Here is a 17,807-nt window from a genome sequence, read left to right on the forward strand (position 1 = left end):
GAGACAACACAGGCTAATGGTACATCTCTGAGGGGAGTACAGGAACACAGGGAATCCACATGCATAATTCTGTAAAGGTGGCCAGGCAAGTTGAAACAGTTATCAAGAAGGTTTATTCAATCCTTGGGTTAATAAATAGAGGCATAGTGTATAAAAGCAAGGAAGTGATGCTGCACCTCTTTAAAAAGAAACCATTGGTCAGCCCACATTTAGAGTATTGTGTTCAATTCTGGGCACCTTAGCAAAGGAAAGATGTTAAAGCCCTGGAGAGAGTGCAAAGGAGATTGAATAGAATGATACCATGAATAAATGAGGGATTTTAGATACATTGAAAGATTAGAGACATTGGGCTTAATCTTTTCTGCTCCAAGGAGAATAAGAGGAGACCTTACTGAGATATTCAAAATTGTGAACAATTTTGATAGGGTAAATAATGACTATGACCAGCTAGCATATCAGTAATTTTGTGTCACAATTTCAAGATCATCAGCAAGAGACTGGGAGTTAGAGGAGGACAAACTCACTTTATTCAAGTTGTGACAAGTTGGAATGCACCATCAGGGAGACTATTGGAGTTAATTTCAAAAGAGATGAATTCAGAGGGCTGGAGAATGGGGACTACCTGGGTAGCTTTTTCAGGAGTGGATTCAGACACTCTGGGCTGAATGGTCTCCTTCTGTACTCTAAAATTCCATGATTCTATCTTCAAATGACATGGAAGTGACCATGCAGTGAGACTGACAACATCCAATCCACAGTCAGCCCCTCACTTGCCTTGCGTCCAAGGATCTGGTTAATGGCAGCACTTTCCTTTAGTGTGCACTCGGCCACGACTTTGGCCCGCATCTCCTTCATGTACAACATGAAGGCGTTCAGGGGCTTCTTGATGTGAGGCTTCCTCTTCTCATCTTCCTTCTTCACCATCAGGGGCTTCCTGAAATGAGTCACGTTTGGGAAGAACAAGCCAAGAATAGAGATTCAGATTTATCACAAAAGCCCCCTCCCAAGCTCCACCTGTGCTTCCCAACTCCTGTAAGAGCAAGACTAAGCCCAAAGAACACAAATCCAATGGAGCAAGCTCCTTTCCAGGTGCAAGCAATACACAGTCCAATATCTCAGGCAGCCTTCAGGCAGTGAAGATCGAAACCTCGCTCATATCTGGCCTTGATATCACACCTCCTCCCATTGTCAAGCCCCCAAATTAAGACCAACAGCTAAACCAGATGCACATTTTTCATTTTACTGCTTAACCTTGGAAGGAACAACCATTAGAAAGGAACTTACGGGGTTTCGCTGGGACTGGGCTGACTGTGAAGCTGCTCCTGTTTGATCCCTGTTGTTATAGCTGGATGAGGAATTCCGGTTGCGTGAGAGGAATGTGGTGGTGGAGCCATGTGTGGGGAAAACCTTCCAAAGAAGAAGCAACAGTCAAGAAGATCCATGGACAAAGGACCGTGGCAGGTGACCAGAACAGCACCCTCCATTGGTCAGTACATGCAGCTCATTCAACTAGACTTTCAATTACTGCTTGGTCAGTAGCAAGGCATGAATGCAACAGACAATTAACAGAACCAGGAGAGTATGAAAATCATTTTTTTCTTGCTTTTCTCAGCTGTGTCACCATGTCTGATCCTCCCCTCCAAACCCACACCACCCAGTCACCGTGAGAGCAAAATCACATCTGTCAAATTTATTACAGTGCTGAACGTAAGCAGGCTGGATAAAGAAAACCAGATGTAGTGCACTCCAGTTGTCTTAAGATGTTTAAGAAGGTGTTACATGAAAGGTGATTTCCCAGAGTTGAAAGATTATGCTGTTGGGGTAGTATGCCTGCATGGAAACAGAGTTGGGATAAATCATTGATTTTCGGTGACTAAAACTGTAACTACAGAGTGCCACAGTGGGCAGTGATGGACTCTTGACAATTCACAGCCAAAATGAATCAGATGGATGAAGAGGCAAACTGTTGGCAGATCTGTCAACAATATCAAAATAGGTAGTGAAGCAATTTGAGTGAAGACACAAGGAGTCTAGACAGGGATACAGATATGTTAAATGAGTGGGAAAGGTGCGGAAAGGGACCAAGGAAGACAGGAAGATCAGAAGTATTTGGAATTGTACTCTGCTTTGGTGAAGCACCCACAGTTTGAAGAATTGGTTTCCAGAATTGACTAAAGCCTAATGTCCAAGACAAAACTCCTGAAGAATGGAGATCATTTCGAACTAGGTTACCTCAGTGTAAGGGTTTTAGTTTGAAAGGTCCAGACCAGAAGTATTTGGTTATAACCCTGAAGGATTTATTTGAAGTTAAGAAAGACAAAGCTCAGTTGTATCGAGTCATCGTAAGGAAGAGACTATCAAATTCATCCGAAATTGAAACCACCATTAAAATAAACCCTACAGGAGTGAGAGAGAAGGGAATTCACTCTGGTACGAGTACTGTTGGGATTAGTGGAATTGTATTTCAATGAGTGTCATGTGTTCCAACACCTTTAAAGCTTGTGTTCTCAGTGAACAATTGGCTTAATCAACTTCATCTTTGTTCCTTTTGAAAAGGAAACTTCTGTTTTCTTGTTAAAACAGAATCTGCAGCATTGTATGCTAATATTTCACTGAAAGACATAAATTTGGAACAGGAGTAGGCCACTCATCCTCTTGAGCCTGCTCCAACCTTCAACAAGATTATGGCTGATCTGATTTTAAACTTAACTCTACATTCCTGCATATCCCGGCAACTTCTCATCCTCTTGGTCTACCTCTGCCTTAAAAATATTGAAAGATTCTGCGTACTTTTGGAAAGGAATCCAAAAACACTGAGGCCGCAAATATAAAATGTATCCACATCTCTCTTTTAGATGAGTGATCGCTTATTTTTAAACGATCACCCCTAGTTTGAGAGGCCACCTCATTAAAACAAAAACAAAACATAATCCATTACATTTTAGTCTGGGATTACTTGTCCAGTAATAACCTCAGCTGGTTGGAGGTGGTAAAGAGCTACACTGTCAGGTGGACACTGTTCTGTTCTGATGGGACACTCAAAGCAGCAGGGAACATAGAGGATACAGAACCTTCCACAGACCTGGACATTGAAGCATTGACGGTCAGTGCAGTATGGTAGGAGGGCCGGAAGCTTCCTGCTGCAATCGGATAGAGCGGTGGACTTTGCCTGCGACACAAGAAGCTCAGTGAACAACCTGGAATCACATCCGCCAACCCAACATAAAAAAAACAGGTGACATGTCACAAAAGGAAAACCACCAATCCCCAGCCATTCAATAGTCACTTCCCACTTCTTTCCACCAACTGCCAGGGATCAGTTCCTGCCATCCACTCAACTGCTCAGCCACAGTCACATCACCCACTACCCAATGTTCAAATATGTTCCGGTGCAGCCAACACCACCTCTACATTCCAGGCAACGGAGAGCTTCATTTGCAGAACAAGCACATCGGATCCAAAGGCCACTCCCACTGCTCAATTAAAATCATCACTGAATTGGGGCAAACTTTGTGATGTTCCACATTCTAGAATCATACAATCCCTACAGTGTGGAAATAGGCCACCTGGACCAACAAGTCCACATCGACCCTCCAAAGTGTATCCCACGCAGACCCATTCCTCTCCCCTGTAACTCTACGCTTACCCCCGACTAATGCACTTAACCTATAACATCCCTGAATACTATGGGCAATTCAGCATGGCCAGTTCATCTAACCTGCACATAGAGTCATTGAGATGTACAGCATGGAAACAGACCCTTCGGTCCAACCTGTCCATGCCGACCAGATATCCCAACCCAATCTAATCCCACCTACCAGCACCCGGCCCATATCCCTCCAAACCCTTCCTATTCATATACCCATCCACGTGCCCCTTAAATGTTGCAATTGTACCAGCCTCCACCACTTCCTCTGGCAGCTCATTCCATACATGTACCACCATCTGTGTGAAAAAGTTGCCCCTTAGGTCTCTTTTATATCTTCCCCCCCTCACCCTAAACCTATGCCCTCTAGTTCGGGACTCCCTGATCCCAGGGAAAAGACTTTGCCTATTTACCCTATTCATGCCCATCATAATTCTGTAAACCTCTATAAGGTTACCCCTCAGCCTGCGACGCTCCAGGGAAAACAGCCCCAGCCTGTTCAGCCTCTCCCTGTAGCTCAGATCCTCCAACCCTGGCAACATCCTTGTAAATCTTTTCTGAACCCTTTCACAACATCTTTCCAATAGAAGGAGACCAGAATTGCACGCAATATTCCAACAGTGGCCTAACCAATATCCTTTCCAGCCGCAACATGACCTCCCAACTCCTGTACTCAATACTCTGACCAATAAAGGAAAGCATACCAAACCCCTTCTTCACTATCCTATCTACCTGCGACTCCACTTTCAAAGAGCTATGAACCTGCACTCCAAGGTCTCTTTGTTCACCAACACTCCCTCGGACCTTACCATTAAGTGTATAAGTCCTGTTAAGACTTGCTTTCCCAAAATGCAGCAACTCGCATTTATCTGAATTACTCATACGTGAGGAATAACATAATGATCAGGGAGAAGGTAGGGCCGATCAGGGATAGCGTAGGGAACTTATGTGTGGAGTCAGAGCAGATAGGGGAAACCAATCTGCTTTGGTTTTCACCAAAGAAATTGTTGTAAATGAAAACTTAGAGGTGCTGGGATACAGTCTTGACCAGATCAAGAATGATGAAGTTGATGTGCTAGAAACTTTGGAAAACATTAAGATTGATAAGTCCCCAAGGCCAGACCAGATTTATCCTAGGCAGCTCCGGGAAGCGAGAAAGGAGGTTGTTAAGCCGCTGGCAAGGATGTTTGCCTCCTCACTCTCCACAGGAGTCGTACCGGAGGACTGGAAGGAGGCAAATGTTGTTTCTCTTTTCAAGGAGGGTAATAGGGAAATCCCTGACAATTAAAGGCAAGTCAGTCTTACATCTGTGGTCAGGAAAGTCTTGGAAAGAATTCTGAGGGATAGAATTTAGCGTGATTAAAGGCAGTCAGCATGGCTTTGTGAGGGGTAGGTCATGCCTCACAAATCTTATTGAGTTCTTTGAGGAGGTGTCAAGACAGGTCGACGACGGTCGAACAGTGGATGTGGTGTATGTGGACTCCAGCAAGGCATTTGATAAGGTTCCCCGTGGTAGGCTCATTCAGAAAGTCAGGAAGTATGGGATACAGGGAGATTTGGCTACCTGGATTCAGAATTGGCTGGCTGACATAAGGCAGAGAGTGGTTGTAGATGGAAAGTATTCTGCCTGGAGAAGGGTGTTGAGTGGGGTCACACAGGGCTCTGTTCTTGGGCCTCTGCTCTTTGTAGTTTTTATAAATGACGTGGATGAGGAGGTTGAGGGGTGGGTTAGTAAATTTGCAGATAACACTAAGGTTGAAAGTGTCGCCGATAGTATAGAGGGCTACTGCAGGCTGCAGTGCAACACAGACAGGATGCAAAGCTGGGCTGAGAAATGGCAGATGAAGTTCAACCTGGATAAATGCGAAGTGATGCACTTTGGATGGTCGAACCCGAATGCTGAATATAGGATTAAAGACAGGATTCTTGACAGCGTGGAGGAACAGAGGGATCTGGGTGTGCAAGTACGTAGATTCCTCAAAGTTGCCACCCAAGTGGATAGGGTTGTTAAGAAAGCATATGGTGTTTTGGCTCTCATTAATAGGGGGGTCGAATTTAAGAACCATGAGGTTTTGCTGCAGCTCTACAAGTCCCTGGTGAGACCACACTTGGAATATTATGTCCAATTCTGGTCACCCTACTGTAGGAAAGAGCCTTTGGAGAGGGTGCAAAGAAGGTTTACCAGGATGCTGCCTGGCTTGCCTTATGAAGAAAGGTTGAATAAGCTCGGACTTTCTCTCTGGAGAGAAGGAGGAAGAGAGGAGACCTGATTGAGGTGTACAAAATAATGAGAGGAATAGATAGAGCCAATAGCCAGAGACTTGTCCGCAGGGCAGGATTGACTGGTACGAGAAGTCATAGTTTGAAGATATCAGGAGGAAAATATAAGAGGTAGGTTCTTTACACAGAGTTGTGAATGCATGGAATGTGTTGCCAGCTGTGGTGGTGGAAGCAGAGTCATTAAGGACATTTAAGCAACTGCTGGACATGCACATGGATAGCAGTGAGTTGAGAGGTGTGTAGGTTAAGTTACTATATTTTACATTAGAACTAAATCTCAGCACAACATCATGGGCCAAAGGGCCTGTTCTGTGCTGTACTTTTCTATGTTCTATGTTAAACTCCATCTGCCACTTCTCAGCCCATTGGCCCATCTAGTCCAGATCCTGTTGTAATCTGAGGTAATCCTCTTCGCTGTCCACTACACCTCCAATTTTGGGGTCACCTGCAAACTTACTAACTGTACCTCTTATGCTCGCATCCAAATCATTTATGTAAATAACAAAGTTGAGGAGCCAGCACCGATCCTTGTGGCCTTCCACTGGTCACAGGCCTCCAGTCTGAAAAATGATCCTCCACCACCACCCTCTGTCTTCTACCTTTGAGTCTGTTCTGCATCCAGATGGCTAGTTCTCCCTGTATTCCATGAGATCTAACTTTGCTAATCAGTCTCCCATGAGGAACCTTGTCAAATGCCTTACTGAAGTCCATATAGATCATGTCCACCGCTCTGCCGTCATCAATCTTCTTTGTTACTTCTTCAAAAAACTCAATCAAGTTTGTGAGACATGATCTCCCACGCACAAAGCCATGTTGACTATCCCTAATCAGTCCTGCCTTTCCAAATACATGTACATCCTGTTCCTCAGGATTCTCTCCAACAACTTGCCCATCACCGACATCAGGCTCACAGATCTATAGATCCCTGGCTTGTCCTTACCGCCCTTCTTAAACAGTGGCACCACGTTAGCTAACCTCCAGTCTTCTGGCACCTCACCTGTGACTATCGATGATACAAATATCTCAGCAAGAGGCCCAGCAATCACTTCTCTCGCTTCCACAGAGTTCTCGGGTATACCCAATCAGGTCCAATGAGAAGAAACCAAGGCGCCTGGAGGAAACACACGCAGACACGGGGAGAACGTGCAAACTCTACACAGACAGTCGCCAGAGGCTGGAATCAAACCTGGGTCCCCAGCGCTGACCATTCAGCCACCGTGCCGTTCTGATTGTGTCCTTGCACCAACTCTTATTCTCACACTATGAAGTGATCCACACTGCCCCCACCAAACACTCCCAGAAGAGGTACAGCACCTGGTTAGATAAAGATTAAATTTCCCCACACAGGGTCAGCACAGAGTTGGATACTACCTCTACTCTTCTTAGTTGAAAGGAAAGCATCCTCTGCACTGTCCCTTCAAATACTCCCAGGACAGTTACAGCAAGGGATTTGATACAGAGTAAAACTTCTATACTGTTCCCATCAAACAATCCCAGGACTGGGGGTGCATCGAGTTAAATATAGAGTAAAGCTTAGTCTACAACGTCCCCATCAAATAATCCCAGGTCAGACACAGCATGTAGTTAGTTATACTGTAACTATCACTCCATACTGTCTTTCAACACTCCCAGAACAGATATAGCACTCAGCCAGATACTGATGAAGCTCTCTTGACTCTTTTAAAGAAAAAGTAAATTTCCCTTGGCAGTATCCCCATCCAACACTCCCAAGGACAGGACAGAACACGGTTAGATAGAGTAAAGCTGCCATGACAGCTGCCTCCACACTGTTCTCATCAAATGCTTCCAGGATAGGTATAGCTTAATTTTTATTTGGTATTCATTTACAGAATGAGGGCATCATTGTCTAGGCCAGCATTTAATGCCCTTCTCTAATTGCCCATAAGGTAGTTAAGAGTCAATCAGAACGCTGTGGGTCTGGAGTCACATGTAGGCCAAACCAGGAAAGGACGGCAAATTCTTCCCTAAAGGGAATTAGTGAACCAGATAGGTTTTTCCCACAACTGACAATGGTTTCAATGTCATCATTAGACTATTAAAAACAGATTTTTATTGACTTCAGATTCCAAGATCTGCCACAGTGGGATTCGAACCAGGGTCCCTAGAACATTACCTGGGTCTCTGGATTAACAGTCCAGTAACACCACCATGAGGTTATCACCTCCCTTGCAGACTTAATACAGACTCAAACTCACTCTACTCCATTAAACTGACAGTAAAGATCTCTTGTATCCATCAAACACTCCCAATGCAGGGACAGCATGGGGTTAGATGTGTGCAAATTTCTTTCTTCGTGTCTCTATTATTTTTCAATGGGCTTTGCACTGAATACAGTACTATGCTGTCTAATATTGATGATATTGAAGTAAATTTGCTCACAGTCAATTTTACACACAGCAACTTGGCAACATCAAACTAATCTGTTTTCTTGACTTTAGCCCTAACGCAAGACACCCTGAATCTCAGTCCACTATTGGCCACTGAATCTTTCACATCCATCTGAGTGGTCAGATGGCTACCTCAGTTGAACATCTACAAACACCTCCTCACTTCTCAGAAAACAATACAGCACAGGAACAGGCCCTTCGGTCCACCAAGTCTGTGCCAATGCATGATGCCTTTCTCAATTAAAAACCTTTTGCCTTTATGCAGTCCATATCCCTTTATTCCCTGCCATTTCATGTATCTATCGAAATGCCTCTTCCACCTCCTCTGGAAGTATATTGCAGGCACTCACCATGCTCTGTGTAAAAACAAAACTTGCCTCTCACATCATTTTTTAAACACTTATCCTACTTTACCTTAGACTCAAGTCCTCAGTAATTATGAGAGTCCAACCATCTGCGTTATCCATAACTCAAATAGTTTTGCAAATTTCTATCTGATCACCCCTCATCCTTCAATGTTCAAGTGAAAACAAACCAAGTCCCTCCTCATAGTGAACACCTTTAAACCAGGCAACCTGATTTCTTCACCTTCTACAAAGCCTCCACATGCTTCTTGTATGGTGGTGACCAGAACTTTATGCAATATTCCAAAGTTCTACACAGGTGCAATATTACTTGCCAATTTTTATATTCTATCCCCTGACCGATAAAGGCAAGCATGCTATAAGCCTTTTTGAACATCTTATCCACTTGTATAGTCACATCACGGAACTTTGGACATGTGCATCTGGGTCCCTCTGTATGTTGGTGCGATGAAGGATTCTGCCATTTGTTATATATTTCCCTCCTGCATTAGATATCCCAAAATGCATCATGTCCCATTTGACCAGATTACACTCCATCTGCCCAAGTTTCCAGCCTATCTCCATCTTCTTCACTAGTCCCAGTCCACAGACTTTCAAATCAGGCCATCTGCATTCTCCTCCAAATCCTTTATGTATGTTTCAACAATACAGGTCCCAGCACTGATCACTGCGGAACATCATTGGTCACAAGATCGCCAGTCAGAGAAATACCCTTCTGTGACAAAACCAGTTCTCTATCCATCTAACCAGCTCACTGTGGATCCCATGTGATTTCATCTTTTGTATCACCCTGTCATAAAGGACCTTGTCAAAGGCCTTACTAAAGTTCAAATAAACAACATCTATCACCCTGCCCTTATCAATCATCTTTGTCACTTCCTCAAAAAACTCAATCAAGTTTGTGAGACACAACCTTCCTCGCAAAAAGCCATGCTGCCTACTGCCACTAAGTACATGTCTTTCTAAATGTGAGTAAATCCTGTCACAAAGGATTACTCCAATAATTTCACTACCACTGATACAAAGCCCACCAGTCTGTAATTTCCAAAACAAAGGAACATCATTGGCTATTCTGCAGTCCTCTGGGACCTCTCCTGTGACTGAAGAGGAAACAACCATTTCACAAATGGCTCCAGCAATTCCTCACCTGCATCTCTCAGCATTTTGGGATAGATTCCATCAGATCCTGGGGAATTAATGCTTTTTAAAACAATGCCTCCATTTTTAATATTGACATGCCCCAAAATATAAATATATCCCTCCCGGGTCTCACCACCCACTATTTTCTTCTCCTTTGTGTATACTGATGAAAACACTTGTGGAGAACCTCACCTACTTCCTCCAACTCCTTGCATAAATTCCCTTGAGTGGACTTGCCCTTCCCCTAGTCACCCTCTTGCTCCTTATTTATGTTCAAAACGCATTGGCAAACAGCATTAAGGAAAACCTCAAGGACATCTCATGACCCCTTTTCGCCCTTCTTGTTTGAGTTCTCTCCTGCTATCTTTGTATTCTTCAAGGACTCAAATTCTTCAAATTTCCCCATGTCCCTGTTTCATTTTATGGTAGTTAGCCTTGTCCCAGTTTACTATTTTCACCTGAAGACTACTCTTAACCTCAGCCATAAGTAACTTAAAACTTATAAAATTATGGTCCCTGTTCACCAAGTGCTCCTCCACTGAAACTTCGATCACCTTGCCAGACTCGTTCCCCAATGCCAGGTACGGCCCCTTACCAAGTTGGCCAGATTACATATTGTTTCAAAGAACTGCCCCAACACACTTAAAAAACCTACCCCCATTCAGGCCCCAAGCTCTAAGCAAGTCCCAGTCAATGTCGTGAAAGTTAAAATCACCCACTACACTGACCATGATGTTTTCATATTTTTCCATAACCTGTTCACACACCTGTCCCTCTATCACCTGCTAGCTGTTACAAGGCCTGTAGTACAATCCCAAAGTGATTGCACCCGACCTATTCGGGAGCTCTACTCAAAACGCCTTGCTGAATGAGCCCTCCAAAGTGTCCTTCCTCAGTAGCAGTGATATTCTCCCAAAGCAACTCCCCCACCTCTTCTACATTCTTCTCATATCTGAATTATTTAAGTCCCGGAAAGTAAAACTGCCAGTCTTGTCCCTGTCTCAACCAAAACAATATCACCAGGTTTCAAGAATTGGACTTGAATCCATGACTTTACAACTCAAAGAGAGTGCTATTGGTTTCGCTGTAAAGCAGTTTGGAGTATCATGAAGTGATCCTGATGAAGATACCTCCTTCTCCCACCTAACAGGCATGTTGTCAGAGCTGCTTTCTTGCCACAGCAGACAGCCTACCAATTTGTACCATGACTCACTGCTGAATGCAAAGTTACTGAGGTTTTACGGTCAATGTCAGACTCTAACTGCCTGGAGGATCAAGCCATAATCAGACTGAATAGTGAAGCAAGCTAAAAGAGCTGGATGGCCTACTTCTGCTCCTGTTTTCTACTCTTCTTTGGAGATCACATGTGCCCGAGTGGGCACAGTGCCACAGATAGGAGGATGGGACATGGCCATCATTTACACAACCCATTGCTGCAATTCCCAGAGCAAGACAAAGATAACAGGGCTGCTGGAGGGAGGCAGGAAAGAGAAAGAACATCTTACGGTGGCATGACCCAGCCCAGTGGGTGAGCGATCGGCCCCACGGTGCCTGGTGACAGCGGGTAGTACGGAGACAGTTCGGAGGGGTATGGAACCCGAGAGAGTCCTGCAACAATGGGAAGAAAAGAGGAAAGAGTCATGATGGTGGTCAGAATTGCAGATCAGCTGAGATGAGGTCAGTGTAACTGCTCACCAGTCTTGGAGTTGAGTTCAGAGGACAGATGTGGGGTTGGGTTCCCGGGTGAGAAATGTTCATTGCTGTAGGTGATGAGGGGAGTAAGAGGGTGCATGTGATGAGCATGCTGCACCAAAGGCAACCTGTTGGCCTACAGGAAATAAAAAAACACACAAAGCAGTCAGCACGTTTCCACAGGACTCCCCTATCCTCACGGTTCACTGATAAGACATTTATCTCCTCACATTCCAGAATCCCCTACACTTTTAGTAACCAGCCTGAAATAAATAATATTCCAAGAGTAAACAAGGCTGAAGGGTGAGAGTTTTTAAAGATGGGAGTGGACTTTGAGGTGGTTCAAGGGGGAGTGGTAGGAGAGCGACAGGAAGGTTCACCTGTTACTCCACACCTTGCACCGGTCTTTCTTTTGTAAATCTGTATGCAATGATTCAACAACAATCTATTGAGCTCAGTCTGAAATAGTCAACAAAACCCTCGTGTTTACTGCATTTTCAAGAAGATGATTCCAGAATTCCTGCAGTCCACCTGTGAAGAAACTTTTCCTGACATCACCCCTCAATGGCCTGCCTCGAATTTAAAAATTTTTGTTTAATCTCATGTTCATAATTTTTCTGTTTTGCATCATGCCAAACATTTTTATTAAGTTCTCCTTTGAACGGCTATACTAAAGGGATCACAAAGCTAATCTGTTCCGCTTAACCTCACCAAAGGAACACTTCTAGCTACAGTACTTTGCTTATAAACCTGCAGTGCTCACTTTCCAAGGCTAACACAGCTTTCCTGAGATGTGCAGCCAGAAATTAAGAATTTCTCCACTTGGCAACTAACAAGAGCTCTGTATAATCAAACTTACTTCCTCCCCTTCATATTCCGACACACTCGAGATGAAGACCAACATTCGCCTCACATTTTGATGATTTCTGTACTTGGACCTCTAAACAATTAACATTGCCTCAGTTACAACCATTTTGACTTTTTAAGAGTCATCTTTCTCAAGTCCAAACAGATAAATTCAAAATTTCTCTCCATTCAGTCCGCCTGCCATACTTTTACAGTGGCACTCCATTTCACCGAGAAATAATAGACTGCACTACTCAAGATGGTTGGCCCTTGGCTCACTGCCCAGCTAACTCTCCGAACATTTGATGTTACTCACAAGGTGGATGGGAGCTGGAGAGTCTTTGAGGCAGCTGGCAGTCTGGACGTCCAACAGGGGCCACTTCATCTGCAGATACTGGAAATATCAGAATGGAATGAGAATATAGCCGATAGATCAAAATTGATGTCAATCTTAACCAGACAGGAAATATTTCTCTCTCTCCCTGCATCACCATTTAACAATTCCAAACTAATCTCCACAGCCCTGCATAAATCCTAAACTAAACCTATTTCCTGGTCTTCTCCCCAAAGCCCTGTATCAATTCCAGTTCAGATACTTGAGCTCAGAATACATCAGACTCTCCCAGCACAGTATTGAAAGGGTGCTATACTGTCAGAGATATCAATTTTCAGACAAGATTTTAAATAAAGACCTTCTCTTTCCTCTGTTTAAACATAAAAGGATTCCCCACGAGCATCTGAAGTAGAGGAGAATTTCCCTCATGTCCTGAGATAAAATTAATTCTTCAATGAGCAATTACTAAATCAGATTAGCCAGTCATCAGCTTACGGCCGTTTGAGAAGTATGTGCTCCAGAATTTTCTCCTGAATTTCCCACATTACAGCAATTGTTACAGCTCAGATGTACTTGATGGTCATGAAACAATATGGGGTGCTCGGAGGTCATTTGAGATGCCTTATAAATGCATGTTTTTCCTTTTCTCCTCACTGAGTGACGACCCTGTATTACAGAGGGGAATCATTCGCCTCTCCATGTTAAAAAAAAAGAGACTTGCACTTTCATGACCAGTACACATCCCTACAACCAGTGATGTACCATTCAAGTGTGGTCACTGCGGTCACGTACAATTTGGATGAAGGATAAGTATTGACCAGGTGGAGTCTGTCAATTAGACTGGTCGCATTTCAACTCGGCAAGTCACCAGAACCAGAGAATATGACAATATTGAGGGAGGAAGGATGGAAATTGCACAGACACTGGCAATACTCTTCCAATTCTGCTCTCATGTAGGCATGAGGTCAGTGACATGGAGAACACCACTGTTACACCCTGACTCAAACAGGTGAGAGGATATAAACAACAGTTACAAGCCTGCTCACAAAACCTCACTGGTGAGAAAGCTTTGAGAAATGATCGTGTAGACAAATGTGAATGAATGAAGGAAATCCAGCAACTTTTTCAAGGAAACTCTCCTTTAAAATGCTTGGTTGAGTTTTTTGATGAAAGAAAATAGACCGCTCATGGGGGTAATATGCTTGAAGTCAAAAATGCGAATTCCAAAGGCATAAGAGACACATGAGCCAAGTTGGAGTTCACGAAAGAAAAGGTACAGTATTAATACAGAAGCAGAGTCATACAGCATGGAAACAGCCTCTTCAGTCCAACTTGTCCACGCTGACCAAGTTTCCCAAAGTGAACACGTCCGACTTGCCTGCACTCAGCCCGTATCCCTCTAAACCTTTCCTAATCATGTACCTATTCATTATGACAAAGGTAAACCCTCTTGCTTAATTTAAACCAGCAACACAAAAGATTTATCCTGTGCAGTAACCTGTGAAAATTTGAGAAGCCGAGAACTATTTAAAGTTAAAATTAACAACTTTATTTTCTTTTTTAAAAGTCTAACAGAGAATAATTAACTAACAACTATTTACAATTCTTTCTCTAACTTATCTTTTACCTTCCTCTTCTACGATACTAGTCCGTTAAAACCCCCAATTAAGATTTACCAAAAGTTCAAATTTCAAAACCAGACAGCAGTCGAATCTTCTCTTTATATCTTCCTCCGTCTTCTTTTCTTCTTCTTAGAGATTTCTCTTTCACAGTTCACTGCTTGATAAAGGTACCTTTAAGAGAGCTGTGTTTCTGGCAGTCTACATGTGTCGGTGGCTTGGCCGTTCTCTCTCGACTGTTCACATTTTCCTGGTCTTATAACCCCAAAGCATTGAATTGTGTCATTGGCTTTTAATATTCTCCATATGCTAAATTCAAACTTGATTGGAGTTTGGTATTTTTGGGGGTATAATTTAAACTGTTTGGCCTAATTCGAATTTGTTTTTGTCTCCAAGCAACCAGCTACACGAGCTGCCAGACCAAAAGGTTACATTGTACCTTGTTCAGAACACTTGGTGCTGTCAGGTATGTTCTGCTAGCTTTTAACTCTCTTGAAGGTACAGTACACTTCTACACCTTCATAACACTATCCAAATGTCTTTTGAATGTTGGAACCGTACATGCATCTAGCATTTCCTCCTGCAGTTCATTCCACATGTGATCCACCCTTTTTGTGAAAACATTGCCCCTCAAGTCCCTTTTAAAACTTTCTCCACTCAACTTAAAAATATGCCCCCTAGTTTTGAATTCACCCACCCTTGTGAAAAGATTATTTGCTATTCACTTTACCTTTGTCCCTCATGATTTTATAAATCTCAAAAAGGTCACCCCTCAACCTCCCTATAGCTGGATGACCACAACAGTATTCCAAAAGTGCCTCACCAACATCCTGTACAAACACAACATGACATCCCAACTCCTATCCTCGAAGGTTTGAGCAATGAAGGCAAGCATGCTAAATGACTTCTCAACCATCCTGTCTACCTATGAGGCAACTTTCAAAGAATTATGTCATGACCTCCTAGGACTCCCTCGGGCCCTACCATTGACTGAATAAGGTCTGCCCTTGTACATTTTACCAAAATGCAATGCCTCACAGTTATCCAAATTAAACTCCAAATGTGGAGTTTTCACATTCTCCCCGTCTCTGCGTGGGTTGCCGGCAGGTGCTCCAGTTTCCTCCCACTGTACAAAGATGTGCAGGTTAGGTGAATTGGCCATGCTAAAGTGCCCATAGTGTTCGGGGATGTGTAGGCTCGGTGCATTGGTTAGGGGAAATGTAGAGTGGTAAGGGAATGGGTGGGATACTCTTTGGGGGGGGGGGGGGGGGGGGTCAGTGTGGACTTGTGGAGCCAACTGGCTTATGATTCTATGATGAACCTGTGACTTGATGAGTGCTGCCACCAATCCTCTTCCTAAGACATCTTTAATCAGCCTGTTCATATATACTGTGACACACCTCTGGGGCAAGGGGGACTTGAACCTGGACTCCCTCGCTCAGAGGTAGGGACAATACTATGGCACCTTTAGATCCTATACCCATTTCCCATTTTTAATTGGGCATATTTGGTGCACGAGAGATAGGCTGTACAACCATTGCCTGCACATCGCACAAATAATTTAAAGGGAGAATCACTCAGCATAGTGGGTGGGAGCAAGATTGGGGAGGATCATTCAAAAAACAAAAGGTCACAGGGCATCTCCAAACTGCGATCCAACTTAATACTACTTAATTCTGCAATCCCAACGGCTGCGTTTATGGTCTGTTGCATGATTGGGTTGAACAGGAGGGGGAGGGGCAAGAAGCAACTCAGAACACAAACCACCAGAAGGTGGCAGCTCAGTTCCATACTCTGGGCTGGAAACAGAAAGGCGATTGTGATGCAGCCACTCACCACTACATACTTCAAATGTTTGTAATAAAAACAAACAGAGCAACTCGTCACTGACTCAAACCAGTTTGCAACTACTGATGGTGGGCCAGGCAATGTCAGGCAGACCATCAGTTTAACAGGGGACAGAGTGTGAACTGTGTGAGTGTCAAAAAGCAACAGGATATGCAACGGCGTCACACAGAGTCTTGCATTTACTTTGGTATTCCAAGAAACACTCACTTAATGTAGTTAACTGCATTATAAAGGTGGCATAACTATGCTGTGCAGACAAGGAACCCAGAATTTAAACAATCATCCTGTAATCAACCTTCCCCAGATCCACTGCATAAAGGGAGACCCAAAACCAGAGGCGCTTATAACTGGCTCCGCACACCTTGAACAATCAGAGTCACCCAATACAATCCATCATTCAATACCGAACCAAATGATAGCCAGAAATACAGACACAAATGAACCTGAGGGTGTGATTGTCTTGACAGAGATCAAGGACAGGATCCACATATTGTTCAACACCTTCTCTGCCCACTCACCATCGTAATAAAATATTCCTGTAAACCGCCTGTTTATCACATCTCTCCAATCCTACACATTGCCAATCCCAACTGCTCAGCAGAAGCAAATGCAATGCTGGCCTTTACATCGAGAGGACTGGAGTACAAAGATGCAGAAGTTATGCCGCAGTTATACAAAACCCGGCTCAGACCCACTTAGTGTACGGTGAGCAAATCTGGGACCACACCTTAGGAAGGATCTACATGTATTGGTTTTTCAGGGAATACAGCATTGGTAATAAGAGTGATACCAGGACTTCAGGGATTAATTTGTGAGGAGAACATATACAACTTTGGCCTGTTTTCTCTCAAATTTACAAGGTTAAGAGGTAATCTGATTGCAGTTTTCAAGATATTAACAGGAAAAGACAGGATAGATAAGGATAAATTATTTCCACTGGTTCGGTAATTCTACAACTAGTCTGAGAACTAGGGTCAAAACATTCAGGAGACATATTACAGATTACAGATTACATTACAGTGTGGAAACAGGCCCTTCGGCCCAACAAGTCCACACCGACCCGCCGAAGCGAACCCACCCATACCCCTACATTTACCCCTTACCGAACACTACGGGCAATTTAGTATGGCCAATTCACCTGACCCTGCACATCTTTGGACTGTGGGAGGAAACCGGAGCACCCGGAGGAAATCCACGCAGACATGGGGAGAACGTGCAAACTCCACGCAGTCAGTCAGTCAGTCGCCTGAGGCGGGAATTGAACCCGGGTCTCTGGCGCTGTGAGGCAACAGTGCTAACCACTGTGCCACCATGCCGCCCACTGGGGGAGCACTTCCACACCCCAAGGAAGATAGATGTTTGCAACTCTCTTCCTCAAACAGCAATGGGATGCAGGATCAGTTGTTAATGTTAAATCTGAGATAGATAACTTCCTCCACTTACATTGTACACTGGCAAACAGACAGCCCATCCAATGCCTATTGTTAAAAAGCATGCCTGATTTTAGGAATGCACAGGGGAATGTTAAGTCAAGGGAAAAGACTAGGAAAGTCGGCAGGAATTGTCACAACCATTCAGGATCTGACATCAAATCACTCCTCACTCGTCTCAAGTCATGAAAACACAAGC

The 17,807-nt window shown here is 43.9% G+C and overlaps 1 protein-coding gene across 3 annotated transcripts in view; it reads right to left on the reverse strand.

The window, feature by feature from the left end:
- Positions 1 to 17,807, reverse strand: part of LOC122542996 (transcription factor 7-like 2) — a 44,039-nt gene that overhangs the window by 17,210 nt on the left and 9,022 nt on the right. For 2 of the 3 annotated variants that reach the window (XM_043681143.2, XM_087984424.1), the window contains 6 exons: positions 12,694 to 12,771; positions 11,535 to 11,667; positions 11,345 to 11,447; positions 3,083 to 3,169; positions 1,285 to 1,407; positions 775 to 934 (listed from right to left, as the gene is read on the reverse strand). In XM_043681143.2, coding sequence (XP_043537078.2) covers positions 775 to 934; positions 1,285 to 1,407; positions 3,083 to 3,169; positions 11,345 to 11,447; positions 11,535 to 11,667; positions 12,694 to 12,771 — 684 coding nt within the window. The remainder of the gene's footprint in view (positions 1 to 774; positions 935 to 1,284; positions 1,408 to 3,082; positions 3,170 to 11,344; positions 11,448 to 11,534; positions 11,668 to 12,693; positions 12,772 to 17,807) is intronic. The other variant, XM_043681145.2, reaches the window with a different exon arrangement.

This window comes from Chiloscyllium plagiosum, unplaced genomic scaffold (genome assembly GCF_037043375.1).
Source record: "Chiloscyllium plagiosum isolate Xiang-an unplaced genomic scaffold, Cpla_swu_hap1 HiC_scaffold_48, whole genome shotgun sequence".
In the NCBI taxonomy this organism is placed as follows: Eukaryota; Metazoa; Chordata; class Chondrichthyes; order Orectolobiformes; family Hemiscylliidae; genus Chiloscyllium; species Chiloscyllium plagiosum.